Genomic DNA, 27,192 nt, shown 5'->3' with positions numbered 1-27,192 from the left:
TTGGGCTTCCAAGCTGGCTTCCTTTCGCTTCCACCTCGCCCACGCCCCTTAGTCTGGTTCGCTGGGCTTTCGATGGTGCGATTGCGCTGACCAGCGCGTTCCTGAAGGAGCAATGCAACCGAGATTTCCCGACATCCGAGCATCCGTTCGAACTGGCCCATGCCCTGGATCCATTCATCCCCCATCCATCACACCCACACGACATCGGCCACCCGTCATGGTATTTGTCTTTTGTAAACTTACGAAAGGGAAACATGCATGGAAGCTAGCCCCACATGCGCCAGAAAGTCTGCTAAAATTTCCTCGTGCGGATAGGGCCCCCCGACGCTGAAACATGGTATGCCAAATACACTTTACGAGCCAGCTACGAGCTACACTACGCTACACGCCGGACGCTGGTTACGCATGCAGCCTCGGGTGGTTTGCCAGGGCAGAAAAGGTCTACAACAGCGGTTCCGCCGGCCCTTTTTGCCTCGTCCCTTTATCGGACGTTTTCTTCCGATGGACATAGTAGCGCCGTAACGCCGAAACACGGTGGCCAGCAGAATTTCTCGGGCGTGGCTTTTTCTTCGCTGGGTGCTGCGGAGCCTTTGTTGCCAAGGCCAGGGTGTGGAGGCTTTGCGTGGCGTCCCGCGGATCCGCTCACATGGGATACATGCGTTCGGGCGCGCTTCCGCCCAATCGCATTGCGCCGTTGGGTGCAGTAGCTCGCCTGCGCTCGCTTGTGTCCTGCATAGGGAAGCGTTGCCGATACACAACCATGTGAAGTGGACATGAGCTCACCGTATTGTCCCTTGATCCTGGATCACGATGGCGGCAGTGCTCTCGTGTGATTGTTTGTCACACCGCATGAACGCTGACGGAACGCTGACGGAACGGAAGCTTCACGTGAACCCGAGGCCGCTGGTGCTGCGTGTGTCGGGCATGGTCTGCTACACTACGACTACAGGCTCTCTCCTGGTTGCTATCGCCTTCATGACGACGCCTGCGCTGCTGCCTGCTGCGCGCGGATGTGCTTCAGCTCGTTAGGGTACCACCGCTCGCCAACGTCGGGATGGCTCTTGATCCTGTTCATCAGCGTGGCCTCGCCGAGGTGTCCCCATCGTCCCTTTACAAACGTAAACTCCACATCGTCCTTGCGCTTCTTCCTCGCCTGGTCCCTCAGCTGTAGTACCTCGTCCGGCACATCCATGGCTTCAAACTGCGCGTCGTAGCTCACGCCTTGGAAGAACGGCACCGAGTACCGCGCCCCTTCTCCCTTGCGCGGACTGAGAACGCGATGTGTAGTTGACGCGCAAACCCCATCTGTCAGCGCCTCCATGCCCTGTCCGATCGCCACAACAAGCGTACCAGGTATGGGCTTGCAGTCTATCCACTCGCCCTTTGCGTTCTGCGCCTGCAGGCCGAGCTGATCGGACGCCTGCAGCAGGTAGCTGGTGAGCATACTATCTTTATGCGGACCCACGCCCTGGCGCTTGACCTCCCACTTCTTCCGCTCCATCTCGCTCGCCCCAGCCGGCAGGTCCCCCACATCAACCTCGGGATACTTGACAATCTTGAGCTTGTGCTGCTGGTCGCGATCAAAGAACTTCTCAAACGCGTCCGCAGGCAAGCCAATCGCCTCTGCGATCAGCGACGTGAAGAGCGTGGAGATGTGCGCCATGCGCCGTATGTAGTCTTCGTAGACTGGTCTGAAAGACGGGAGATGGTCAGCCGACGGCCATTGGTTCGGTGCGAGCAAGTTGTGGTACAGCGGTGCGTCGGGTGCCGGTAGTGCGTGTGGAGTCGAGAGATCGAGTTGTTCCCTGTGGTCTGGATTGAATGCCGTGGTTTCGTTGTCGAGCTACGAAGAAAGGAGATTCTTGTCAGCATGCATTTTACGACGAGTCGTTTGACGACCAAAAGAAAGAAAGAAAGCAAAAGTTTTGAGTTATACGAGGAAGAGATGGGATGGAGTAATGGCAGGAGAGAGAGTGTGTGTGCAAGTTAACGGCCGTCGAGTACATATTGTTGGCGTCGTCTATTTGGGATATACCCGGGTGATTCTGTTATCTGTATTTTTTATTCTGATTTTGCAGCTGGCGTTGGTATGAGAAGAGAAGAGGGCATTGGAGGTTTATTGTGATATACGCGTTATGGGTTTACGGCCGGTTTCTCTCTTTCTTCGTTCTTCGGTTCTCTGTATCATAGTTTCTTAGGTATCTTTTTTCTCTCTCTTTCCGTACACACCATGCATAGCGTAGCATAGCGATAGCTTGTAATAGACCATCGTCTTATCTGCATAATCGTCGTCTCTCTTCTCACCTTCTTCTTTCTTTCCCACTTCCTCATCCAACGACAAAAGACATGAAGTAACAACAAGAAAGAAATCACAAACTCACCCTACTCCACCCCAAAAAACTCCTCTCCTTCTTCATCTCAATCTTCTCCTTCTCCCCCCTCGGCAACTCTTCAAAGAACCTCCCACACTCCTTAATCACATCCTGCACCAACCCCTCCGGCAGCCCCGTTTCGCTCAGATACAAAAACCCCACGTTCAACAAGGCATCGCGTAGGTCGCGCAGGAACTGCGGTTTGGTAGCCGGGTTCAGCGCGGCGCTGAGCGGGAGTATGGGCAGGGACGTGAAGGTCTGTGGGGGGTCTGGCATGGTGCCGTGTGCTGGTGTGGGATGGAGCGGTAAACAGTGTTATCGTTGGTGTTGATGTTGGTGTTGGTGGTGTTGATGTTGTAGCGGCTCCGTTCCGTTATCGCTCTGTGATGGTTCCCGGTGAACTACCCCGCGCCTGCCTCACACCATTCAGCGGGGCAATCGCACCACCACCCCGCTGTTCTGACTGGCTGCGACACTCCCCATCGTCGCCTCACTCCTTCCCGTCCATGTTTGACAAGACGTGATGAGGCGAGTCTAGTACCTCGCCATCCATTTGAATGCCAGGCCCACGGCTGTAAGTTTCAAACCGCCGATGACGAGGACGCTGAGGGCTTCGAAGAGCATGGTTGTTGTTTGAGATGTAGACTTTTTACTCGAGTAGGAAGGTGTTCGTGTATAGTGTAGTGTAAAGAGAAGTAGACGATTATGATTGGTAGATTGATAGACAATAACTTTGTTTTCTCTTTCGAACGGTATACTCGAGATGAAAACGAAAAAAGAAACCACGATAGAGAGATATTTGCTTCTCTTATACGCCTCAGTCTGCCTAACCACCTTGCGCCCAGTTTCCCGTTCCCGAACAACGGTCCCTTCGTGCCCGCGTGGTCCTTTTTTCTCGCCTCACATACGGTCTGGAATAAGAAACTTGAACCCGACCTCACCGTTGCTTTTCGAAGCCGTCCGTTGGCGTTGGGCTGCGCGGCGGGAATGACTTGCCTCACACTTGCTTGATGGCTCACAACCCAGCTCCACTTCCCCAGCCCGTTCGATCAATCGACTCGATCTGGCCATCGCATCGACAGCCCGTCGTGCAGATACGCGTCTCCACAGATAGTAGACTTCGGCGCAACGGCGGCGGTGTTTTACTACGGCGTTACGGTCATACCAGCCACGTGCTGGGTCTTTCATCGTCATTTCCAACCTCGCCGTCACGCGAGACACACTCCGCGGCAGAGAACCATGGAAAGTATCGCGTAAGGCACTTGTTATGCTTCATCAATGTGGTTATTGCGATGCATGCTTGATACTTCGATCGTGAACTGCAGTCGTTGGTCAGGATAGCCATGCACCTGTGACGTAGGTCACATGCGCGATGCGGCGATGAGGACGATCAGCGGTGGAAAAAATGAGGCTGGTATGCAGGTGTAGCGAAGCGGTTAATGGTCATGTGCTACGTAGGACGACGACGACGACGACGACGATTACGACTGCGACTACGGGTGAAGTCGCGTGAGCGGGTGCTTGTTGGGATGGCGGGCTGGGAGGGTGTAGATACTGATGCAGGTATGTGTTGTTCTTCTTTGATAGCTGCGTGTGCTGTGTTTGTTGTGCATGCGTGTGTGTGGTGATTGTAGGAGTAGGTATGTTAGGCTCCGCGGCTGCAAGTTATCGGTCTACGGGAGACGGGACGGCAGCCACGATGAACGATGTGGTTACGGCAGGGTTTGGGGCGTTGTGTGGAATGTCAAAAGGAAGCATAAGATGGGAAAGGAATTTTACATTCATCGGTAGGCTTGTAGTTGTTTGTTTTCTTCTTTCTATAGTGTAGTAATCCGTTCGTTGGAATACCTCGGCCTGTAGGCCGAAAAACAACACTCGTTAGGTATCCTAGTTCCCGTCCACACCTCTACATCTCCTCCTTCCAGCCACACATATGCGATATACGCAACCATCATCACACATACGAGAAGCAAACAAAAGAACAGTGAAAAACTACTCTCGCCGTAACAACGACGTCAACACCACCCACTACAACCCTGAAATCCCACCGCCGCCAAGCCCATACATGCGCACTCAACAGCCCACCCCAAACACGCCTCTTCGCGCAACCGCAGATCAGCCAACGGCATTGCATCGGAGAATTCTCATCTCATCCCTTCCATGCTCCCCCAACCGTATACCTCACTTCAGTAAAGCAGGTATAAGAGCCAAGCGCGCGCATCATCTCAGGGTAAGCGAGCGCGCCGCAAGACAGGGGGCGTATAAAGCATGAAACATATACCAATCGCGTATCAAGCCATGCTAAGCGCCCTTTAACGGTGCCCTCTAACGGTTCCCAACGGTGCCGAGCCGACGTAAGTGACGATGTCGTGATATGGGGGGGAGGGGGAGTATAGTGGGTGGTGGTATAGGGAAAGGGAGGGGAAGGGGGTTGTCTGACTTGCAGTTTTGACTTGCAGACTGCAGACTGCACATCACACCCCCCAAGTCGTGAGGCGACACGACCTCAGTCCAGTATTGCAGGCGGAGACGAAGGCGGCGCGGAGGTGATGTGACGGACCACGGTTGAATGGCGTGTGTATAGTCGTCGTGGTAAGGGTAGGTACAACGCGTAGATCCCGATATACCTACCGTCCATCAACCGAGGATATACCATACCGGTAGCTTAGCTTAACATACATACGCCGTAGTAACTACCCTTTCCCAGGTATTATCACAGCAGAACGTTGTCTATAACTCCACGGCGCACCCGCGGCGATCGATCGTACGATACGCAGGATGCGTATCCTCGTTGGTTCGGAACGCCGTTATGAGGACGTGAAGGGGTATACTATAGCACAGCAAGGGGAAGCGAGTTAAGATGAGCCCGTTTTCATAGCAAAACGAGCCCTGGAGTGTTATAGAGGAACGAGTCGTGGCAGATGTGATGGGGCATGGAGATGGAACGTTCGAATGACTCTAGAATGAGTCGTCATGATCTACAGTACCGAGGTGTCGTGACGAGGACACTGACAGGCGACGGTCGGTACCCGGAACGTTGTAATAACCGAAGGAGTAGTAATAATATAGGTGACGAGTCGTGATGGAACGTTCGACTCAGCCGCAGGTCTGAAGCGGGAAGTCTTCCCAGTTCTTAACACGGAAGTCTCAGTCCTCAGTCAGGAAACCTGCGGTATAGGATCTCCACTGATCCACATTGTCGTTACATAGTTACATCGGTATCTTCCGAGCCAGCACACTCGTACGAGACACCGTCTCGCACTTTCCACTTTCCTCGCTATTCAATGCAACAACGGAGTAGGCGACTCGAGTCGAAGCTGAACTACGCCGTAGAGACGCCATACGAGATACGGGATGCGCGGAGACCGAGAATACCGAGACAGGACTGCGCCGTACGGGGAGGTCGGTACAACGGGGGACCTTGACTCCGACCGACTCCGACCTCGCCGTTAACAAAGCACGCAAGTACCAAGCCGCCGTAAAGAGTAACAAGAGTCAGTCGCCGGAGGATTGAGGTGGGCTCTGTAACGAACCATCACCGCCTTTTACGCGAACCATCCGCTTGGGAACGCAGCGCATGAAAAGGACCCCTGGGGGGCTAACACCGCTCTTTTTGCTCCTACGTGGCCACACCATAGTAGAGGCTTGTGGTCGATATGTGCCCTACTCGCCCCGGCCCCCTTCTTCACCGTCATACTGTCTTCTCCACAGATGCGGCGTTGTGTTGTCCTATACCCTCGCTTCTGCACAGTGAGGGAGACCGCTTTTTTGACTTTCTACGTGGCCGAATTATAGGACGGTATGCTGTACTCGCCCCGGCCCCCTTCTTCACCGTCATACTCCTCTTCCTCTCCTGTTGCCCCTCTCCCTACCCTCCTTCTTCTGTCCCCTCCTATAGCTGCCCACGCCGTTGTTATATAGCCCACAATAACCCACTCTTCTGCGGTTCGAGGATATCGCGATTTTCGACTCCTACGGGATATATTATAGTGCAGACTTCCTGTCAATATGAGTGTACTCGCCCCGGCCCCCTTCATGCCCCCCTCTCCACAGTAATCGCAGCGTTTTCATGTATCCCAGTCTTCGCTCCGAGGAGCATAGAGAGGTGTTGGAGTAATTACGTTCCGCGGAGGGTGTGGAAGGGGAGCTTTGAGTTTGTCGAGTTTGGTAGGTTGGAGAGGAAGGCGCTCGGTTCGAGTGATGTGGGAAGAAAGACGGGCGGAGTGTCAGCAAATTAGATAAAGTTAGACGTGAAAAGACTTGGAGATAATGATATTTCATCAACATCTCTCATTGAAAGTGTATATCGCTAGAACAGCAGACAGCGTGCGGACAAACTAGGAAAAGAAAGCTACCTCAACTCTTTACATGCGATACCAGTCGCTCCATGTCATAACCTCATACCTCATATCTCATAACCCGCTCTACCTCTTCTCCTGAGGATAGTACGCAGGCTGACCCTCAAGCGACTCACCAACACCCTGACGGTAACTAGGCGGCGGTCCACCAAACGAAACCTGACCACCAGGCGTAGGAGTGCTAGACTGGTTGGGAGGGGCATTGTTGTTGGAGACACCGACATTTAGGTTCAAGTCGCTGGGCGTGATAGTGCCGCCATCGCCACCACCGACCATGACGGTCTGCTCGTTGCCCTTCTTGTCCTTGACCTTGCCGACGACCATGCCCTTGGCCACGGACTTGATGATGGCTTTTCTGCTGACGCCCGTGACGTCGATGTAGACGAGGCCGACGTTCTTGACGCCGCCGGCGAGGTTGGTGGTGATTTGTCCTGCTTCGGCGCCGTACTTGTGGCCGACAGCGGCGCTGGCTGCGGCTCCGCTGCTGGTCAGGAGTTGCTTGCCTGAGTGCGAGATACCGTCAGCGACCGTGGAGAAGGCGATCAAGCTCTTGTTCAACAGTCCTGGCTTGTAGTTTGTGTTGGGCGTGCCGTCTGGGTTCACGCTCTTGGCGTGTGTCTTCTTGTGGCCTGCCATTCCTGCTGCAGCATTCTGGGCGTACTTGGTAAGCTGGCCTACAGTCTTGGCTGAGTAGCCAGCGACGCCGGTTGTAAGGGTGTTGATCTTGCGGACGCGCTCGTGGGTGGCAGGCTTGAAGACCATGGGCTTCTCGTTCGGCCTCGTCTTGTTGATGAAGTTCTCGGCGCCGGATACCATCATGTTACTAAGGTAGCTGGAGCCGGTAACGACAAGGCGAGATGCGGCGGCGGCGTTCTGCACGAGGCCAGAGTCTTTGTATGCGGGATGGCGGGCCATTTCGAGGTAGTCTTCTTCGAGCGGTCGGATATCGATGCGCTTGCCATCTGGAGAGACGACAATCTCGACGGGATCTTGACCTGTGTTAGCATGAGTGACCTGCGCGCGCGGAAAAGGTTCAGATGACATACTCTTGGATCCCTGCTGCAATGCTGGGTCGGCGTGGATCATGGCACCCTCGGCCAGCTCACCGACAACGCTGCCGTTCTCCTCGTCGACCAAGACGACCTCGCCATTGTTCACAGCGCCTGCGTAGCCCTGGCCTGGCTGGTAGTCCTGGGGGTTGTATGCCTTGATGTCGCCCTTGCCCTTCTCGTGTGAGGGGGCCTGCGCACGCTCGAGGAAGGCTGTGCACTGTGCCAAGATAGTCTCAAAGGTATCCACATCTTCCTGCGTGACCGATGTCGAGCCCTTGCCAATTGGCGGGAACTCAATGCGTGTGAAGGCGCCGCTCTCTGGGCCCAAGTCCCATCGCGGTATCAGGTAGCTGCGCGGTGGCTGGTGGTAGATCTGTGTCGTCGCGGGGAGGGGGAGGTCTAGCTCCGGGGGGAGGTTGAGGTGTAGGTAGAAGTCTTCTTCGGGCGCTTCGTTCTGGCCGCGCGTGTTGCTGAGGTCTGCAAAGGGCGAGTTGGTGGGGACCATCAGCAGCGAGAGCGTCTGCGGCCCTGAGGGTGTGAGAGGGCTCTCCTCGCCCTGCTGGATGTGGTAGGCTTTAATGCCGCCGACTGTGTAGAGCAATCGAGGATCTCCATGGCCGCTCATGCTTGCGAGACGTGTTTCGCGGGGTATCGAGGTAGGTTGGTGGGTGAAGGAGAGATGAAGGGACAATTAGGTGTCTGTCGAGGGATATGGGCAGGAGGGGTATCTTCTATTTCGGTGTACGAGTGCAGGAGCAACAACCTTTTTATGGAATGCAAGCGACAGGGAGTCGACTGCCCATGTGCAACCTGCTCGAGACGCCGCGCTTGCGACAGGCATTCTGACGTAACCATGCTCAGCCACGGGGAGCTCTGAACTCGGCCAATCAACGCTGTGGCTGTGCACTGCGCCACATGGAGGCAAACATATCTTCTGTGTGTGAAGATGTGTACGGTCGTATTTCCGCCTCCAAAAGATTCGCGAAGCGTCTTTGCCCCTTCACATGCGAGATGCGCCCGTCTTGTGTTGATGATCTGCTGTGCATGCGCCTCGGAACGCGTCATGCACGGACGACTCACGTCTTCACGCAGGGTAGTCGCCAACAACCCCGCGACTTCATCGTGTACTTCTTGGTGAAGCATCGTCTTTCCAACAAGAACAACGTCAGCAGCTTTCGTCATCTTGCCGTTGCGGTTAGATTCACCTAGCTCCCGCTCTGCATCCATTCCCCCATTCGTCTCGTGGGACTTCGACTCCTGCCATCATCTCGACTGTCGCGCTTTCCTGCTTTTTCGCTTCCCTGGCATAACGCACCCTGTTGAATACAATGTGCACAGAGGCTCTGCGTTGGTAAGGTGGTGAGACGTATGCACCATGGTCGGCAGCGGCCTGCACCTTCCGTAGGAAACGCAACTTGGTACTTCGCGGTTTCCGAATATGGTCACTTCCATTACTAGGTCACCTGCTCCTTCTGTCTACAGCTCATTGGCGATGGCTTCTCTCGCCTTCTGTCCCCCACTCGTAAACAATGCATCGATACCAGCAGACCGACCCATCAGCCACCTCCCAGCGCCCGCCCTCATCATTAACACGGCCATCAACCGACCGATCTGAGCATCGTGAAGATCCGCGAGGGCTACTCTGCTCTACAGATCTGAGCGCACCATCATTACTCACCAATGTTGCAAAGACTTTCGTCATGGCTTCGAAGGAGCCACATCCCTCCTACTCACTTGTCACCAGATCTACTATGAAGCTGCTGGAGCATTTTACCGTTGGAACTCCTTCAAGGTCTTTAGATTCGGTATTCGACATGATTATGACACCCGGTTGCACGAAACTTATCGAGATCAGAAAAGTTACACCCAGACTGCCTTTGCAGGCGCTTGGCTGGTCAGCCTCAGTTCACAGGTACAGTTTCTCAGGACGATCGTCTTAGACGTTGATATCATGTGTCCGGTCATCTGCCGCCATCTGCTATATCTCGCCGTCTGTTACAATTCCTTTATCTGAGACAACGCATCCTCCCCATGAGACTGCTGCAACATCTGCTTGTAGTTTAGCTACATAATCACGTGTGTCTTGGCATTCGTCGAGGACGGGAAGGCGTGATGGGGGCCTGGAGCAAGCCTCAACTTGTTTACAATCGTCACGGCGCGTCCTTGAGCTGCATCTCACCTCTTCGCTCGTTGGCACCGTAAATTCCCGCCGGCAAGCTTGAGCCTTCCACGACTGCTCTCGTCTCTCTGGGCGACGACCCTCCTGTCACATTTTGCAAGGGCAGAGTTGCATGCTTGTCGCGAAGAAATATCAGCATTCGCTCTCAGATTCGACGTCGCCATATTCCACTCGACCGCGCTGCGGGCGAGCACCTCAGATCTGTACATAATCGTTTCTGTCCTCGTTGGCGTTGCTCGCGGTAGCTCACGACTCGTCGCTCTTTCGTCGCGCATCGTCCATAGCATAATTCCATCCAACTGAGTCCAGCACCATCGCCAGGATGCAAATTCCAAAGCGAGACTCACACCCAGCCGATCCAAGCGAGCCCTCATTCCTTGACCGGCCAGGCGAGATCCGCAACTTGATTTACGAACAGTTGTTCAAGCGCGCCAAACCAATCCTCCTTCACAACACCGATGCTTACCATGCGGTCGAACCCAAACGAAGGAATTACGAAACAGACCAGGAATTCTACGCCTTAACAACCAGGTTCGACACGGAATTTGAATCCAGAATCGGCGCCGATGATGAGTTCACACACGATTTCCACTTGGGATTACCGCTGCTGTTGGTCTGTCGACAGGTTTACCATGAAGCGGCCAGTGTGTTTTATAGCGACAATACCTTCGTTTTCTCGCGTGTGCTCGATCGCCATGATGGGAGAAATAACCCGCGCTATGACGACTTCGATGGGAAAGCTTATCATCAGTTCGCATATGCTTCCGTATGGCTATCCAACATTGGCAGTCAGTTTGGGATGCTAAAGAAGGTACATATCGATGTCGACGCTATGTGCTATCCCGCTTGCAAGCATCAACTTGATGGTTTCGATGCATTGCCTTTGTTACGATTGCTTTGGAAGGATGGTGCAGAAAAGTCACCAATGACATTCGCTTGCACTCGTAGGAGACTGGACCCTGAGTGCGAGAACGCTTTTGCACGGACTGATGAAAGGAAGAAGCGGTATGAGGAGCAGAAAATACAGTACCCGAAGAACTTGGTCAATGACTTCAATGCAATCGTCTCCAGTTTGATCGGAAACGGAGAATTCAGTCTGCAAAGATTCGCCAATTTCGACCGGCTTATTCACTTTGTCAGCATGCATTTTACGGAACGATACATGCGAGTCACATTTGACAAGGAACATAGTCACTGGAGGGAGTTCGCAGTCGACCAGAATGGAGACGTCATCATCAGACAACTGGGCTCAAAGCCACGCCACCTTCTAGACCTTCCTCGAAGTATTCTGTCAAAGATCATGAAACTAGCGGCACTATCGCCTGAAGGTCCCATACTAGACATGGACAATCATACCATACATGGGCTACAGCTGAATATCTGGCAGCTCAGCAGGGAGTCACGTTCTGACTTTATGATCAGGAACATGTTATCTCACAACACAAACGTTACCATGGTCAAAACGAGTACCAAGAGTAGGACCAGTTTCAAGGACTTCCACTTTTTGCGAGTACACTGCCTGACACGTCCTTGTTGCTTCTTCGTACCCAGATGGGATAGATCCATCGCGTCATTCAACATCGCTCTCGTCTTCGAAACCGCCGCCGCAACATCACTAAGCACGCTGCGTATCAACATCGTAGGCCTCATAAAGGCGTTGAAAGATGCCGCAAAAGAACAGGTGAGCATCTCCATCTCGCTCAAGCGCCCAGGGGCAGATGCGTGCGAAGGAATGCATAGTGGCAAGATTCCCCTGCCAGATCTGGAGCGAAGAGTCTTCTTGCTCCTATCTGATGTCATAGCTGGCTGGGACGTTGCAGAGGACAAGCTACCGGATATCTGGATGGACGGGCACGGGAAGCTCATCAGCGCGACGTACTCTGCTTCTGCTACTGTATTAGCTAGCCGCGTTGAGAACCGGCATGCGAAGCTCAAATCAGTCGAGCTGCAGCAAAGAGGGTACCAATTTGCTATGGACCTGTCTAATGACAAAAAGGACGTGGAAGGGGGTCGACGCGCTATGTGGTCCGCGCTCCGAAAAGAGTATTGGAATGATTGGCAGGATTCGGCACGGAAGGAGAACGGAGGAGGACAGATTGGACATATATATAAGGGAGAGAGATGAAGCCATGAGGAAACAGTCTGGTTTCGACTTGAACGAATATGAAGAGCGAAGGCTGGGTCAAGGGGGAAGCTTGAGACGGGGTATCTGAGGACTACTCCGTGATCTATTCCGAGCGAGAGAGGATTGAGAAATCAGGAATTATGCGATATGAGGGGTAGAACAGCAAGAGAAGCGGAGGAAGGACTAAAGAGGATGCTCATTTAATGGACGCCACGAAAGCGTTTAATGACGATCAATATCGGCAACCTTAAAAAAGCTCGCCTTCATAGAACGAGACAGAACGATACCGTATATACACTACCTTGACTTCACGCATACGCGCTAGAACGAGTTCCCTCAGGAACAGAACAATGCAATAGCCAGCCACGAAATCACAAGACGCAAAAATACAACTCACAATGACGCACGCAGAGTGATTTAACAAAACAGCCAAAACAGAAGTTCACAAGAGGCTGAAACTGCTTTACTATACCCAGAACATGCGTGACGTACACCTCCGTTCTTTCTTCCCGTCTTCCAGTTTCACAAAAACATGAGTGACATCATTTCCGTGACAGGAGGCGAAACAGAGGAAGAAGCAAGAACGAGAGAGATGAGCGCGGGTAAGAGTGTGAGAAACGTGGGAGATGAGGAGCACGTCATCAAGTGAGCTCGAGAATGCAGTATAGAGAATAGAGGACAAGAGATGCAGGTTTTGAAAGTGGGTATAACCAGGCAATTATACACACTCCTCAAGTACTCAAAACACACACACACGCAATGCTAGAACGCTACAAGATATAACCAAACAACTGAGCGATGCGCTATGCCACGATGCGATAGCAAACAAACAGCCATACGGCTCCTAAGAGCGACTACCGTTCATAGCACTCGCCGGCAACTCGCCACCCCTAATCTCACTCATCGCATACCCAGGCCGCCACGCAGGATGGATGTCGTTCAACGCGCCTCGAGTGCTATCCCGTACATTTGTCGTGTGTCTCGGTTCCGCTTCAACGATGTAGCTTACGCCGTCTTCTGAGGCGTAAGAAGGGGGGCGGGGACCTTCGTGCTGGGGCGGTTGGTGTGACGATGTTGAGGCTGCGCTGCCGCGGAGAGACGCCGCAGCGAGAGCCGCAGGACCAGAGAGCGAGGCACGAGTAGAGTGAGCAGCAGCAGAGATGGCACTACCCCTTGTCGCATCCTCAACCCTCTGCCAATGAAGCAAATTCGGATCAACCCTCACACTACTCCTCCAAAGGCCATACGCGGGCGGCGGAGGCGGCGGCATATTCTTCCCCCCATCCTCATCCCCACTCGCACCCACCATGTCGTTCTCCAACACGTCATCCATATCCGCGTCTTCTGCGCTTTCCTCGTCGCGACGCAGGTGCACGCGGATGGGGACGATGGGCTGGAAACCGTCGCCGCCGCCCGTCATGTCGGGCATGGCGGCGCGGTGTTCGTGGCGCGGCGGGTTCAGCATGAGCATGCAGAGGCGGATGAGGGAGTGGCAGAAGAAGATTGTTATGGTGAGGAGGACCATGATGAAGAGGATGTGGATTTCTTGGCCGAGGGACCGGTTGGTTAGGGCGATTGCTAGGTCTGTTGGGGGTTGATGTTAGTTGTTGATACGTATTTGGGGTGGGGTGGGATGGGATGGTAGACTTACAGATTGCGAGGATGGTGATGAGAAAGGTGCCGGATATCACACATGCGATCATCTTCCCGCGTGCGGCTGATCCGCGGATGTATACTGCGGTGGTGCCGCGCTGTTCTCGCCTGCGTACCCATCCGTTGGAACCGCTGGATGCGTTGGATGCGGATCGTTCGGTGCGATGGTGCTTTCTCCTTCGGTGCTTCCGTCGCTTGTGTCGTCGGCCGTTTATCTCATCTTGTAGTTGCTGGATCTCGGGGTCTACGAAGCCCTCCTGCTGGCTGGGCAGTGGTACATCGGCTGGGTGACGAGCGTAGAGTGTTGTTGGTTCCTGCGGGTCTTGAGGCGGGTTGATGGCGCCGATGTAGGAGCCCGCTGTGTGATGCGCATGAAATGGAGCCCTCGAATCATGTGATTCGCGATGCGCGTTCTGATGGGTGGGCAGGCCTTCCTGGTTGGCCGGTTGTTGACGGTTCCAGAAGCCCAGGAAGGGCGTTTTGGGTGTGTTGATGTTATTGTTGTTATTCATAGCCGGCGACTGCGAGTATATCGACGACCCGTTGACCATCCCCCGCACATTACTGCGGAACGCGCTGAACCGAGATGTCGACTGCGTTGCCGGCGTTGCGTCGAAGTCCTGGTTCTGGTCTGGCCGCGGCGACCAAGCGAAGAGTGGTGACCGAAACATGGTGATCCGTATATAGCGCGGTGGGTTCCCTCAAGTCCAGAAATATACGGTTACGAGCCCCCAAGTTCTATCTTGGGCGTACGTGAATCCCTTATAGCAGACGCGTCGTGCTAGCCGAAGGTCTCCGTGTTGATTTCACTCAAGACAAGACAAGGGCGAATAAGAGAAAGGATACTCCAGAACCAATGCAGGAACGCCGCGTACCCGAACCGTTTCCAGGAACAGAAAGTGTGGAGTGAAAGAACAATGAATGGATCTCGCCCTTGCCCAAGACCCTACCCAGCATATGCAAAGTAATCCAGTTGGAGCGAACCGTTTGGCTACCAACTTCTTAACTTTCTCGAAAAGTCGTCGAAACAAAGATCTTCCTAGACTCTGAAAGTAGTGAATAGTAAAAGGGAAAAGAGTGGGAAAAAAGGACCAGACAGGGCTATCCAGCAGCGCACCTCGGCCAAACGAGCGCAAAAGAATGAAAAGAAGCGAAACAAGCAGGAGCACAGCAACCGCTACCTCTATTACCAATGACTGGAAGGAAAATAGATGCAAGACAAACACGAAGGGAATGAAAGAGTAGGAAAGTAGGAGGTGGTCGCGCGGTCCGCACCAAGATGACATGGGTCACAGCGTCCCAATAGCGATGGACGGTCAGAAGTCGAGAAAGCATTGAGCGCCATGCGTTTCCGCGACGAGTGGCGTATCAGACTTTGATCGCTGGAAAGGTGAAACGCGTCTCCGCCATCAGCCCGGCAGCAGCAGCGATCCAGGACGTGTCACGGACCGCGGTTCGCGTGTATCGGTGCATCAGATCTGGGTGTTCTCGATTCCTCGAGGCCTGTGGTGGTTGACCGGAAAAGACGCTGGTAGCAAAAGCGTCAGGCCCGCAGCACGCTGGTTGGCTCGCACAAAAACAACATGAAACGTCTACCCCAATGAGGAACGACTGAGCACCAGTAGCTTCGCAAGTGTGCTATTTACGTGCAACGGCATTCATAACGGTGCATAAGACGCGGGTATTCATCTTGATTGACTTTGGTTGTATTTTGTTTACTCTTTACATTGTCGATGGTGTTGCGCGTCATCATTGTCCAAAAGCAACATGCGGGTCGTTTCCTCGACGCGTCTTTTGACCCCTTCCTTCGCTGTGTTGTGGGAAGACAGTACATGCGACTCCGTACCCTGTCAAATGTCGCACCGGCGTATCCAGTTCTATATGTAAACAACGTCTTCTGACGTACCGTGGGGCCGGATGTTCCTCGGGCCTTTCTCCACGCTTTCCTCGGTCTCCACGCTCCACTGGGGATTTCATCTCGAAGCATGTTTGCGTAGCCAAGTTGCTTCCTACGCACCAAGTTGCTTCACCTCCACGTTCACTTGCCTAGCTCGCCTACCATGAGCTTGCGGTCTGAAGATGCGGATACCACTAAAATTGCCAAGTTAGCTTCGTGTTCGAAAGATCATAGCTTAGTGTTCAGCGGTGAAGAGTGTCAATGCGAAGGACTACTCTCCTATCCGCCTCAAGCGCTAACAATCGAAATTGTTCGCTCGTTCTCCAAACCCAATCTGCCATGACCACCATCCAGTCGGAAAGCTGAAGCGTAGCGCGGGGTCCAGAGCGGAGAACAGGTAGAGGGACGAATGCAAAAGGAGATTTAGGGTACTTACAGATTGGTTCACCGAGCGGGTGGAACCGCACGTCGTTGACGGCACCTCGATGGCCGGGAAGCTTGTGCAGTAGCTTTCCTGTCCGGGTTTCCCAAACGGCCACGCTCTGGTCGCCGCTACCGGCTGCGATCTTTTCGCCCTTGGAGTCCCAGCTTGCCTTTAGCAGGTTGCGTTCTTGGCCGGTGGGGGCTCCGTCGTATGTTTGGATGCGCCTATCTGCCGGCGCAAAGGGTCTCACGTCCCATGTTCTGACGGTCGAGTCGTGTGCGTTGGAGAGGAGGGTTTGGTTGTCTGGGGACATTTGGAGCGAGGTGACGGTGTCGGTGTGGCCGAGGAGTGTGTATGTGACGGCTTGTTTCCGCAGATCCCAGACTTTGATGTCGTTGTCGATGCCGCCGGTGAAGAGCTCGTTGCCGGCTTCAGCCAGGCATATAGCGGTTATGGGGAAGTCGGTGGGGATAAATGTTACGGCATCCTTCGTTCTCGTGTCCCAGATCTGCGAGAGTTAGAAATGTCCCGGGACGATATACTGATGCACTCACCCCGATGTAGCCGTCGTCGGACCCGCTCACAAGCATCTCTTCACCGCGCTTGCTCACGTCCATGCAGTTGATAACTTCCTCGTGCCCTGGGTGTCTTCGTATCCTCTCTCCCGTCTCCACATCCCAACTTGCTAGGTGCATGTCTGCCGAGGCAGAGAAGAGAACCTTGGAGTCGCGCGACCAGTGCAGATCCAGGACTGCCTGCTTGTGTCCAGTGAGAATGCCGTAGTTTTCGCATGATCCAGAGCTGCGCCAGAGTACTGTTCATGTCAGCGCATATCTCTCACGTGTTCACAGATGACTGACATATAGACCGGTCCATGGAGCCCGAAGCTATGTACTGTCCTGTCGGGTCGAAGCGCGCGGCGAAGATCTCGCCAGAATGGCCCGTCAACTCCATAACCGGCGACTGCAGCGCGCTGGTACGCGAGCCCTACAGCACCTGTCAGCACGTCGCAATCTTCAGCTTGGTACTCTATCAAAAGTCCGTGGGCATAACATACCGCTTGTATCAGCGCGCCATTTGCGCCCGAGCCATTCACGACGGCTACTGCAGAGCTTCCCAGATTCGCGTCCGACTTGGTGCGCTTGACCAGCTGGCTCGTGCCAAAAGCCTCGTTGGCGGGTCGCTTTTCTCTCGACATGGCGATGGAGGGGTGCTTGATTCGGTATACGTGTGGGGTCTGTGGATTGGTGCGCGGTGGTTGTGGTCAGTTGTTGTAGCTGGTAAACTTTCCTCAAGGCAGATCTACGCTAAGGCCCGGGCGTCCCAGGTACGCTCCTCCGCAGTCCGCATGCTCCCCGACGCAACAACACGACTTGATATCGCGACTTAGTATACCAAACACACGCCACAGTCTACTCTCACACCTCGACACCACACACATCGTCCGACTAAATCCCCGCAATCATGGCGTCATCGACCAAAGCAGCCCGCATGGGCGAGGAGTGAGCTCCAGACGTCTAGTAGTTGCTGCACATGTGCTAATAGATGTCAGAGTGTGGAAGTAAGTCTCGCATATGGCCACTCTAAGCGATCGCTTCTGACGCTGCCAGGACTCGAGTAGACAAGGTCAGCGCTGAACTCGTCACCCTCACATACGGCACCATTGTCGCGCAACTATGCAAGGACTACGAATACAACTACGCCGATGTCAACAAGCAACTGGAGCGCATGGGATACAACATCGGCATACGGCTGATTGAAGACTTCCTGGCCAAGTCCAGCGCGCCTGCCTGCACCAACTTCCGCGAGGTCTCGGAGATGATCTCAAAGGTAGCGCCACCGAGTCAATGGGATACAGACCGCAAGCTGACATGCGGTTGTAGGTCGGCTTCAAGATCTTCCTCAACATCACACCGACAATCACCAACTGGTCAAGCGACAACAAGCAATTCTCCCTCATCTTCGAGGAGAACCCGCTGGCCGACTTCGTCGAGCTGCCTGACGACGGCCGCGCGCAGGACGAATTGTGGTTCTCCAACATACTGGTGGGCGTGCTGCGGGGTTCACTAGAGATGGTACGCATATACCGCATCAAGATGTGGCGTGGGTAATGGACTAACACCTACCAGGTACACATGCAGGTTGAAGCGCACTTTGTCAGTGACGTCCTTCGCGGCAACGACACAACGGAGATGCGGATAACGCTGATCCGCTACATTGACGACGAAATGCCACCCGATGACGAGTAGAATGAGGTAGGGTCGAGGAGAAATTACACTTGCTATTTAGGTTTAGCAAGCAGGCATTCGCCGATCCATGTATAGTGTGGAAGCGTGGCGGAGAGATATGCGATAGGAAGGTAGGCATTCTCTGAAGACATGGTCTGGAAGGAATTGCATACTGTCGTGCTGTTATGGAGTCGGGCAGACGATTCGTGCTCAGACTCGATGCACGACTAGATAGGGTGCACTATTGAAGATGGCCATGGAAGCCAATTAGAGGGTAATTGCAATCGCGCAATTGCACTACCACACCATCGACGCACCATTGATCGCTGAAGGCGGCCTCGCAGGCTACAGTGTGCATTTAGTCTTTGCAGCCCCTTAATTTTACTGTGTAGGAATTGTTGACTTAGATTTGGCGCAACTACGACCAAGTCGGTGAACCCATCAGGGTGTATGAATGATCTGCTACCAGCACTGTACTTGTCGGGGCATGACGGTCGGGTTCGCGTTACATGTGCCCCACCAACCTCCCTAGATATCGGCCCTGGTGCATGCCAGCTGCGATGCGATCACGACACTTCAATTCCGCCATGTCTGACGTGCTGAATTGCTTTATGCGAGTAAAAAACAAATATCGAGGCAGTTCTGATGAGAGCGCGATGCTGCGCAATGGGAGGCTGGAGCATAGGGGATCTAATAATACCGAGATCACGTGGACCACTTGGCGCAGCTCACGAGCGGCCGCTCTTCCCCTCGCGCTGAGCAGCTCAGAGTTTGCACGATCCCGCTGCAGTCCCTTTGTGCAGTTGCTTCAATCGCGCCCTCTCGTGCAGGCAAAATATATCGCAGGCGTTGTTGTCGTGATCGCATCTCTTGGCAGACCCGTGTAGCGCGCCGTGAGGTCCCTCCAGGGCGCTGTTCAAGACCTTCCTTCACGCTAACCCCCGACCCATAGTGCCGTGCATCAGCCGCCGCCTTTTCATCGCGACGACACCAGCGTCGCTACCCACACCCGGCACCCCAGAGCTGCCATCTCGCGCGACCTCCACGCCATCGTCGTCCTCCACCCGTCCTTGGCACGACGCTCCGCTCCGACACGCACCGTGGCGACGCCCTCCCATGCTGTTGTAGAGGCCCGTCCAGCACCGAGGTGCACAACACAGCGCGTCTATTGCTACCACCGCGCACCTATCGCTAACCCCCCACCCGTCCACCGCGCCTGCCGCGCCGCCCGACTCCTTCCCTCGCGATGCAGAACCAGCAGATGGCGCAGATGGCGCAGATGAATGCGAACGGCTCCCTCAACGGCACCCCCATCATGGGCAACATGGCGCATCCCAAACGCATGGGCGACCAGGACCCCAAGGAAAAGCTCAACACGTACATCTACGACTACTTCCTACGCAACCGCCACCACACCCTCGCGCGCGCCATGCTCGACTGCGACCTCAAGCTCAACACGGAGAAGGCCAGCCCCAACAACAAGCCCAATGGCGCCAGCGACATCGACATGCCCGACGACCTGCCCCTGCCGCTCATGCCCCCGGGCCAGGCCGCCGACAACTCGTTCCTGCTCGACTGGTGGGTCCAGTTCTGGGACATCTTCGCCGCTGCGAGAGGCGGCGGCGGCGGGCCCAAGAATGCCGCCCAGTATCTCGGCCACAACCGGGTAGGTACAAGCGCACTGATAGACACGGAGGCGTACTGACTGAGACGCAGAATCTGGGCCACATCCAGAACCAGCAGCGGGACCAGCGCCTCATGATGGCCACCAACCCCATGAACGGCGCCCAGTACATGATGCGGAACGGTGCCATGACCAACGGCAACCAGACCGACCTCAAGCGGGCAGCCGCTATGAACAACCGACCGTAAGCACCTCGACCCTCGCACATCTCTGCCATCTCGCGATGCTCGGATCCCGACTAACACCCCCCAGCGCCGGCAACCCCATGGCGGGCATGCAGCCCATGAAGAACCCCAACATGATTCAGATGCAACGAGACGGCTCCAACATGGACATGAACGGCAACCGCCCCAACTCGCCAGGGTCCAACGAAAATGCCCCTTCCCCAAACAAGCGCCCCCGCGTCGACGGTACGTCATCTGTCACACCCATGTGGAGAGTACAAGCTAATCAAGACCCGCCCACAGGTGGTATGAACGCCGGTAACATGCCCAGCAACCAGTTCAATGAGTTCATGCCGCAAGGCCCAGGTGCGCAGCAGAAGAACATCGAGGTATATGCCCAAAGTCTGGCCCATCAACACAGAGTGGCAATGAGTAACACTTCCTCCCCCCAGGGTATGAACTCTGGCGTCCAAGGCTCCCCCATGGCCCAGTCCGGCCTCGACGGGCAAGACCTAACCTTCGCCGGCAACGGTCCACGGCCCGGCAACATGCCCAACAACCCTCCAGGCGCTCCCCAGCAGGGCAACCACGCGCTGCAGGACTACCAGATGCAGCTCATGCTGCTCGAGCAGCAGAACAAGAAACGGTTACTCATGGCCCGCCAAGAGCAAGACAATCAATCTGGACATCCTCAGCAGGGCGTTATCGGCGCCCCAGGTTTTGGCGCAGCCATGTCGCCTCAAGGTAGCAGAGCCGGCGGCCCATCACCCAACCCCGCCGACCAGATGAAGCGAGGCACACCAAAGCTCGGCCAGCAGAATCTGCCTGGCTCGCCTATGCCCGAGGGAATGATGGGGCAGCAACGTGCATCTCCGGCACCCAACATGAACTTCGACCCCAGTCTGGCACCCCCAGGAATGCCTCCACAATTCTATCCCCAGAATATGTCCGGCCCGAACGGCAACCCCATGATGCGGCCTCCGAGCTCACATCCGCAGCCGCCCAACTTCAATGGTCAGCAATTAACGCCTGCGCAAGTGGAAGCCATGCGCAATGGCCAGTTGCAGCAGAACGGTTGGCGAGGGCCCCAACCAGGTATGATGGGTCCAGGCGGTCAGCAGATGGGAGGACCTATGGGCCAAAACCCTCAGCAACGGCAGCAAATGCCGCCGCCTCCAGCGCCTACGAACGAACCACCCCGACCAGAACCCTCTCCATCCGTGTCTAACCAGGCACCACCGACCCCGAACCAAGGAAACAAGGCCAACCCCAAGAAGAAGGTGACCAAAGACAACAAGGTAACGTCTCGCGCTTCTCCTACACCCTCGAGCATCGTTGATATTGATTTTAGAAGCCCGCAAACAACAAAAAGGGGGCGGCAGGTTCTACTCCCGCCACGACAAACGGCGAAGAACCACCAACACCCACATCCTCCACTCCCGTCGCACCCATCACGCCAGTACACAAGCAATCCTTCAACCAGGGACAAAACGGCCAGCCGCAACCTGTGCAACCCCAGCCGCCTTCCGACCAAAACATGGACAACGGGGGTCCGCCGTTTGGTAACATTGATGGTGACGTAAGTTTTAGACTCTCTCTACTTAGCGTAACATCTACTAACAGAACGAATAGCCCAACGGCTTCGATCTCGGCCTCAACTTTGGCGACGATGCTGGCGCCCTCGAAACTTTCGACTTTGACTCGTTTCTACAGACGGGCAACGACAATGACGCTTTTGGCAATCTAGTCAGCGACTTTGACTTCCCCAATCCCACCGAAGTATAGTATCGTCGTCGTCGTCGGTTAGTTGGTTGGCTGGCTGGCTGTTTTGGTGGAACAACAAAAAACAAAACCCCCTCTTGTTTTCATATACCCTTTATGTTCGTCTTTCGAGACGGCGCTCTATCTACATCGATCGCTTTTTTGGGCCATCATCTCTTCTCTCATATTGGAGCATAACGGGGCTTCTCTTTGGGCTTTGGGCTAGGAGACAGGGCGGCGATTGGTCCTTGCAAACCCTTTCTATGCTTCTGTTGTTGTTATCGGGCGTTTTGCTATGGCTTCCTTGGGCGCTGTTCTTGATTACGCAACCACGCTATTTACTCTGATCATGTCGTTGGTCTTTGTCTTTCCATACTTATCGTTACCTACCTACCTACAAATATTCTCCTTGTCTGTTCACACACAAACACACTCTCACACATATATATTCTTCTTGCATTCGCTTATCTGCACTTCTGTGTAGGAGAGGCCTTTTTTGTTGGTTAAGACGATTCCAGGAGCGAGCGGAAAGGAAGACGAAGGAGCGAGCGAGGTGCAGGTGCAGGTGCAGGTGGAAGGAGAGGGTGGACTGGGTCTGAGACCCGTCTTTGCTATACTATTTTCTTTCATACTGTTGTTTTGTTTTGATCGTGAGAAGAGGGAGAGGGGAGAGGTGGAAGTCGAAGTTGAAGTGGTGGAGGTGCAAGACAAGGAATGACGAGAGAGATGTTGAAGATAGTGCGACACATTCTTATCATTCGAGATGACTTAATGCCTGAATAAGTTCTTTTTTCTTTAAAGCTGAGCCGGAGGTGCATGTATGTCTTGAGTATAAGCTGTCGTAGGGATGGCGTTGTTTGACTGTGACCATGGACCTGATTGTGGTTGTAGGTTATGTTGGATCAAAGAAGGGAGGTGAGAATGGAGAGTTGAAGGGACTGGGACATGATGATCTACACTCGATGATGACGAAGCATTCCTTATCGTTTTCCCGTCTTCAACATTCACCATTCCTCTTGTGGAAGACACTCTTAGTGGGCAAAAAGCATGAGGGCTGCACCTAGGTATGATATGTGCTATCTGAGTGTGCACTTGTACGAACAGCAGAAGATGTGCATTGTACGACTAAAACACACTGAAGATCGGTTATATGAACGGTTTGAATGATTGGACACTGAGTGGCTGTTTCTCTCGAAAGAATGAAATCCATTTCCGGAATGGAAGGTATGGTAGGTAGCCTTGGAAGGGTTGCGAAAGTCGCGAGGAGTCCGACTCACCATTCGCGCAACGCCATCCCAAGGTCCTTTGATATATCAGTTCAAACAAGCCCTGGAAATTCCCCAACCAACCGCAGACTCATCAACATCATCTACCTATCCATCGCGACCTTTGCTGTAAGATCGTCCGCATCGGGCGTCGAGTCCCCCCTTCCAAGGTTTTCTCCCGAACACTCGCGAGGTCGTCACCTGCGAAGTTCCAAGGGTGACAACAACAGCTTCACACCCAACGTCATTCATCCAATAACCCGCCCCGTTTGCAAATTACGGGTGAAAGAACCACACCCCTACCTGCCGTTCTTACTAATGCGCAAAAATAGCCCTTTCGCATACCAAACCCTAAACGTCCCGGGCGTTGGGTTCGCACTAGTCCGTCACACGGCATCAGCAAGGTTTGGGGTTGGTTTTGAGTTTGGCGAAACGAGGCGAACTTCAACCTCCTCGTCTTTTCGTCATGGGACGTCGTTCTGATGTCATGCGGATGTGTTCGGTATCATCGGTATCGGAATCGTGAATGCGTGGGTTTTCGATGCTGTGATGATGTGACGGATTGCGTGGGGGTTTGTGGAGAAGGAGGATGTAGGGTAAGGTTTGGGATGCGGATGTTGAATTGCATGATGGCGAGGTGACGTACCGGGGTGGATGGGATAGAGTTTTGATGATGTGTCTTTCGTTGACTTCTCAGGAGGTTGGGAAGGGATTGGAAGGGGGTAGGTAGGATGGGTTGAGGAGTGGAATGTAAGACACGGAGATTGTTGTACGCTGACTGCTCTTGTACTATTATTGACTCTAAGAGATGAAGGTACGGAGCTCCTAATCATGACCCAGGTTCCGGCTTCGTCGTCAACATGGAATGCGCTGGGGAGAACGTTTGCGGACGATCTTGTGTGAGCCTCACAGCAACACTCAAAGACAGTAGAAGTAGCGTAGAGTCAATGTAAAGACATGCAATCATTCTTTTTTGCTATGCCAGCCAGGCTGCGATCATCGTCGCATTCATACCCAAACCCAGCTCTATATACGTAGCTATTTGTACATTCTAAGTTCGTAACCCATCCCATACCCAAATCCAAACCCAAGCCCATGCATATCCCATAACCAAATCACACTCTCATGTACTCTCGTAAGATCAGACTTGAAGGAGAGTCGTAAACCAACCACATAAACACATTACCGTGACCCATCAAACGCGTGGCTCAACCGCGTGAGCCCCCATCCCTTTGATCCTCATACCTCATTAACACATCTCCTCTTCAAGGCTCCGACACGGAGTCTCGTTCAATAATCGCACTCAGCCTGTGTATCTTAGTACGTATGCTCGCCCCTCCCCCCAAACCCCTGCCCCTCCTGCCTCTTCTTGCGCGCATGGTGAACAAGCCCCTGCACACTATGCACAGCCCTAAGATTATGATGGCTCGCAGGCGTAGGCAGAGGAACAGAACTGTTAGCCGGGTGTCCACCACCCATGCCACCAGTCATACCACCCGCATCCCCCCTTTCGAGATCAGGTTCCTGACTGCCCTCTCTCTCCTTTTCAATGACTTCCTTAACCTCTTGGTCCTTGTCGTCGTCGTCTTGACCCGGGTTGGCGACTTCGTACTCGAGGATCTTGATGAATTGGTAGAAGACGACGGCGATGATGGCGCCGGCTGCGGGGCCGACCCAGTAGATCCAGTGTTCGGTGTCGAAGACGCCGGTCACGACGCAGGGGCCGAAGGAGCGGGCGGGGTTGAGCGAGCCGCCGGTGTAGTAGACGCCAACGAGTTCTGCGATGAAGAGGGCGAGGCCGATGCCGACGGGGGCGATGAAGGTTGCTGGAGGGTATTAGTGGGTGGTAAGGGGAGGATGATGGGTCGACATACCTTTGTGCTTCTCCTTTGCCAACATGAAAATGGTAAAGACCAGTTCAGCGGTGAGAATAGCTTCGATGAAGACACCCTGGACTAAACTCGTGCCCTCACCCAACGTAGTCCGCACATTGAAGGATGTAGGGAACAAGACGCTGACGAGGAAACTGGCAAAGATACTTCCGCTGATCTGCGCTGCTACCAGCAGGAAGGCGCGGATAGGAGACAGAGCGCGGCAGAGCAACATGGCGAACGTGACGGCGGGATTGAACAAACCACCGCTGATACGGAAGAAGACCCATACGTTTACCATGAGAGAGAACGCGAAGACGAGAGCGATGTAGAGCAGGACGATGGGAGAGAAACCAGCGGATTCGTTGGTCGTCGTGTTGGAGTCGGGAGTGGCGGATGAGTCAATGTTGGCGACTTGGGTGCCGGAGAAGGCGAAGAAGAGAAACATGGTTGTTCCTACAAATTCGCCGACGAAAGCGACAAAGTCTGCAAGCTGTGTTAGCGATGTGGGAGGGTGGAGATGGGAGGGTGACTTACGGTTCTTTGCGTTACTTCCCATCCAGATCATCCATGGCAACCTCATTACACTCTCCTGAGGTGGGTAGTTGGGTGGTCCTCGACTCCCTCCTGCGTAGGGCATGGGAGGGCGGCCTCTACCGTAGTTACCTCCATCGGGGTAGTACATTTCGTAGTTAGGCTTGCCTGGTGTGTCGCTGTAATAAGGCTGCATGTTGTGGTCGACACTGTTCCTAGGTATGGGCCCATACCTGGAGTTCTGCTCATGGTAGTTGCGGTACGCACTGGGAGGGCCTTGCGTTCTCCTGCTTGGGCGACGGTACGCGCGAGGATCGCGGGGATCGACGTCTTCCTCTTCAGAGTAGTCTTCTACGTAGGGACCACGGTGTGTGGTTGGGCTGTAAGGCACAGGTTGAGAGGGTCGTCGCGGACGAGGTGTTGCATCCCAGTCACGGATGTCGGCTTGTCCTCCCAGTTTTCGGTTCGAAGGCATTGGCGTTAGACCAAAGGTGTTGTTGGCCTGTTGTACGGGCGCGTTATGTGACTCAGGATCAACGTTGTAGTCCATATGTGCTTGGTGAGGCTGTGCAGGCAGTCGTAGGAGCTCCTGCCTCGAGTCGCTGGATCCACGTGGGTGTGTTGGCATGACGGGAGACTCCATTATCGTCCCATCTTGTAGCGTCTGACCGTAGTATTGAGGCAGTGAGTTGTTTGAGTTCAAACTTGACTGCGCCATGTAGGCGGTTGGTGTGAGGTAGCTGCTAGACTTGGCGGTGAGGTGGTTGATGGAGAGAAGACTTTCGTATTGGCGAGGGACGGTTATATTAGAGCGTCTGGGGAGCAATAAAGCTTATGCAGCTAGTTGAGTAACGGTGAAGTTTGGGTGTTTGAGATCAGTGCAGATCAGTGGCTAGATGTATGAACTGGTGATGCTGAGCGACAAAGGAGACCATATATGCTCGGTGGCCAAGGCTATAGCGAAGACCCTGAATAGATCCCTCACCCGCTCTCGTCATACCTAATTTGGTTCAGTGTCGTCTCTTCGTAGTCTTCTCGGCGCGATAACTCTCCGAGCTTTGCTTCATTCGTTGATGGGAGCAACGGGTGGATTCCAGATTCAGGGTTTTCCATATCGAAGTCAAAGCGATGCTTACAATGACGTCGTCTCGCTGTCCCTTGATACAGAAATGGGTGGGATGTACTTGGCGATGGCATGGGACATCCTGTGGAAGAAGCATGGTTCACCTGGTGGGGGTGAAGAGGAGGTTGTCAGAGGGCTGGGCCAACGGTTAATTCGAACGGACGACGGCGGCGGCCAAATGAGAACGCAGCACGATCTTGAAAGTTACTCGAACGTTCACAGGGTAGTCGCTTGTAGTTGTGATCGCAGCCGGGATGTTCGTGGTAAGATGTCGGCTATCTGCCACACGTGCTAGTGGGATCCCTGCGGCACGCACGAGTACGAGCCCAAGTACCTGTTTCGCTAACAAAAGTAAAACGCCTAGCTGCGTGAACACGGAAGGCGTTTGAAATGGGCTAACAATGACGGCGGTCTGAGGCCTAGGCAGTCAGGCGTTCATACGGTCGGCATGTTCGCGACGCGAAAAAGGAGTAAAGTCTATATTCGACACTGCGAATGTGGC

General features: G+C 54.1%; 8 protein-coding genes across 8 annotated transcripts; 3 read left to right on the top strand and 5 right to left on the bottom strand.

Moving 5' to 3' along the window:
• Positions 1-973: 973 nt before the first annotated feature.
• J4E93_008652 (uncharacterized protein) lies at positions 974-2,648 on the bottom strand (the record flags this gene model as incomplete). The annotated part of the gene is made up of 2 exons (XM_049346550.1): positions 974-1,843; positions 2,382-2,648. 2 exons carry the CDS (start codon positions 2,646-2,648, stop codon positions 974-976), a joined length of 1,137 nt encoding a protein of 378 aa, XP_049196440.1.
• Positions 2,649-6,796: 4,148 nt separating this feature from the next.
• Positions 6,797-8,407, bottom strand: J4E93_008651 (uncharacterized protein; the record flags this gene model as incomplete). Its single annotated transcript, XM_049346549.1, has 2 exons — positions 6,797-7,725; positions 7,777-8,407. 2 exons carry the CDS (start codon positions 8,405-8,407, stop codon positions 6,797-6,799), a joined length of 1,560 nt encoding a protein of 519 aa, XP_049196439.1.
• A 1,876-nt stretch (positions 8,408-10,283) lies between these two features.
• Positions 10,284-12,086, top strand: J4E93_008650 (uncharacterized protein; the record flags this gene model as incomplete). The annotated part of the gene is made up of 1 exon (XM_049346548.1): positions 10,284-12,086. The coding sequence occupies one exon, from the start codon at positions 10,284-10,286 to the stop codon at positions 12,084-12,086; it is 1,803 nt and encodes a 600-aa protein (XP_049196438.1).
• An 844-nt stretch (positions 12,087-12,930) lies between these two features.
• Positions 12,931-14,251, bottom strand: J4E93_008649 (uncharacterized protein; the record flags this gene model as incomplete). Its single annotated transcript, XM_049346547.1, has 2 exons — positions 12,931-13,670; positions 13,738-14,251. 2 exons carry the CDS (start codon positions 14,249-14,251, stop codon positions 12,931-12,933), a joined length of 1,254 nt encoding a protein of 417 aa, XP_049196437.1.
• A 1,526-nt stretch (positions 14,252-15,777) lies between these two features.
• J4E93_008648 (uncharacterized protein) lies at positions 15,778-17,258 on the bottom strand (the record flags this gene model as incomplete). Its single annotated transcript, XM_049346546.1, has 5 exons — positions 15,778-15,830; positions 16,073-16,568; positions 16,615-16,874; positions 16,921-17,047; positions 17,118-17,258. 5 exons carry the CDS (start codon positions 17,256-17,258, stop codon positions 15,778-15,780), a joined length of 1,077 nt encoding a protein of 358 aa, XP_049196436.1.
• Positions 17,259-17,524: 266 nt separating this feature from the next.
• J4E93_008647 (uncharacterized protein) lies at positions 17,525-18,309 on the top strand (the record flags this gene model as incomplete). The annotated part of the gene is made up of 4 exons (XM_049346545.1): positions 17,525-17,562; positions 17,671-17,890; positions 17,944-18,135; positions 18,190-18,309. The coding sequence occupies 4 exons, from the start codon at positions 17,525-17,527 to the stop codon at positions 18,307-18,309; spliced, it is 570 nt and encodes a 189-aa protein (XP_049196435.1).
• A 1,225-nt stretch (positions 18,310-19,534) lies between these two features.
• On the top strand, positions 19,535-21,921 carry J4E93_008646 (uncharacterized protein; the record flags this gene model as incomplete). Its single annotated transcript, XM_049346544.1, has 6 exons — positions 19,535-19,954; positions 20,005-20,156; positions 20,225-20,382; positions 20,440-21,434; positions 21,488-21,715; positions 21,769-21,921. The coding sequence occupies 6 exons, from the start codon at positions 19,535-19,537 to the stop codon at positions 21,919-21,921; spliced, it is 2,106 nt and encodes a 701-aa protein (XP_049196434.1).
• Positions 21,922-24,479: 2,558 nt separating this feature from the next.
• On the bottom strand, positions 24,480-26,285 carry J4E93_008645 (uncharacterized protein; the record flags this gene model as incomplete). Its single annotated transcript, XM_049346543.1, has 3 exons — positions 24,480-24,988; positions 25,037-25,519; positions 25,571-26,285. The coding sequence occupies 3 exons, from the start codon at positions 26,283-26,285 to the stop codon at positions 24,480-24,482; spliced, it is 1,707 nt and encodes a 568-aa protein (XP_049196433.1).
• Positions 26,286-27,192: the final 907 nt, after the last annotated feature.

This window comes from Alternaria ventricosa (genome assembly GCF_023758065.1).
Source record: "Alternaria ventricosa strain BMP 2768 chromosome Unknown scaffold_17, whole genome shotgun sequence".
In the NCBI taxonomy this organism is placed as follows: domain Eukaryota; kingdom Fungi; phylum Ascomycota; class Dothideomycetes; order Pleosporales; family Pleosporaceae; genus Alternaria; species Alternaria ventricosa.
The sequence above is the reverse complement of the archived record's forward strand: the minus strand, read 5'-3'. Positions and strand labels throughout refer to the sequence as shown.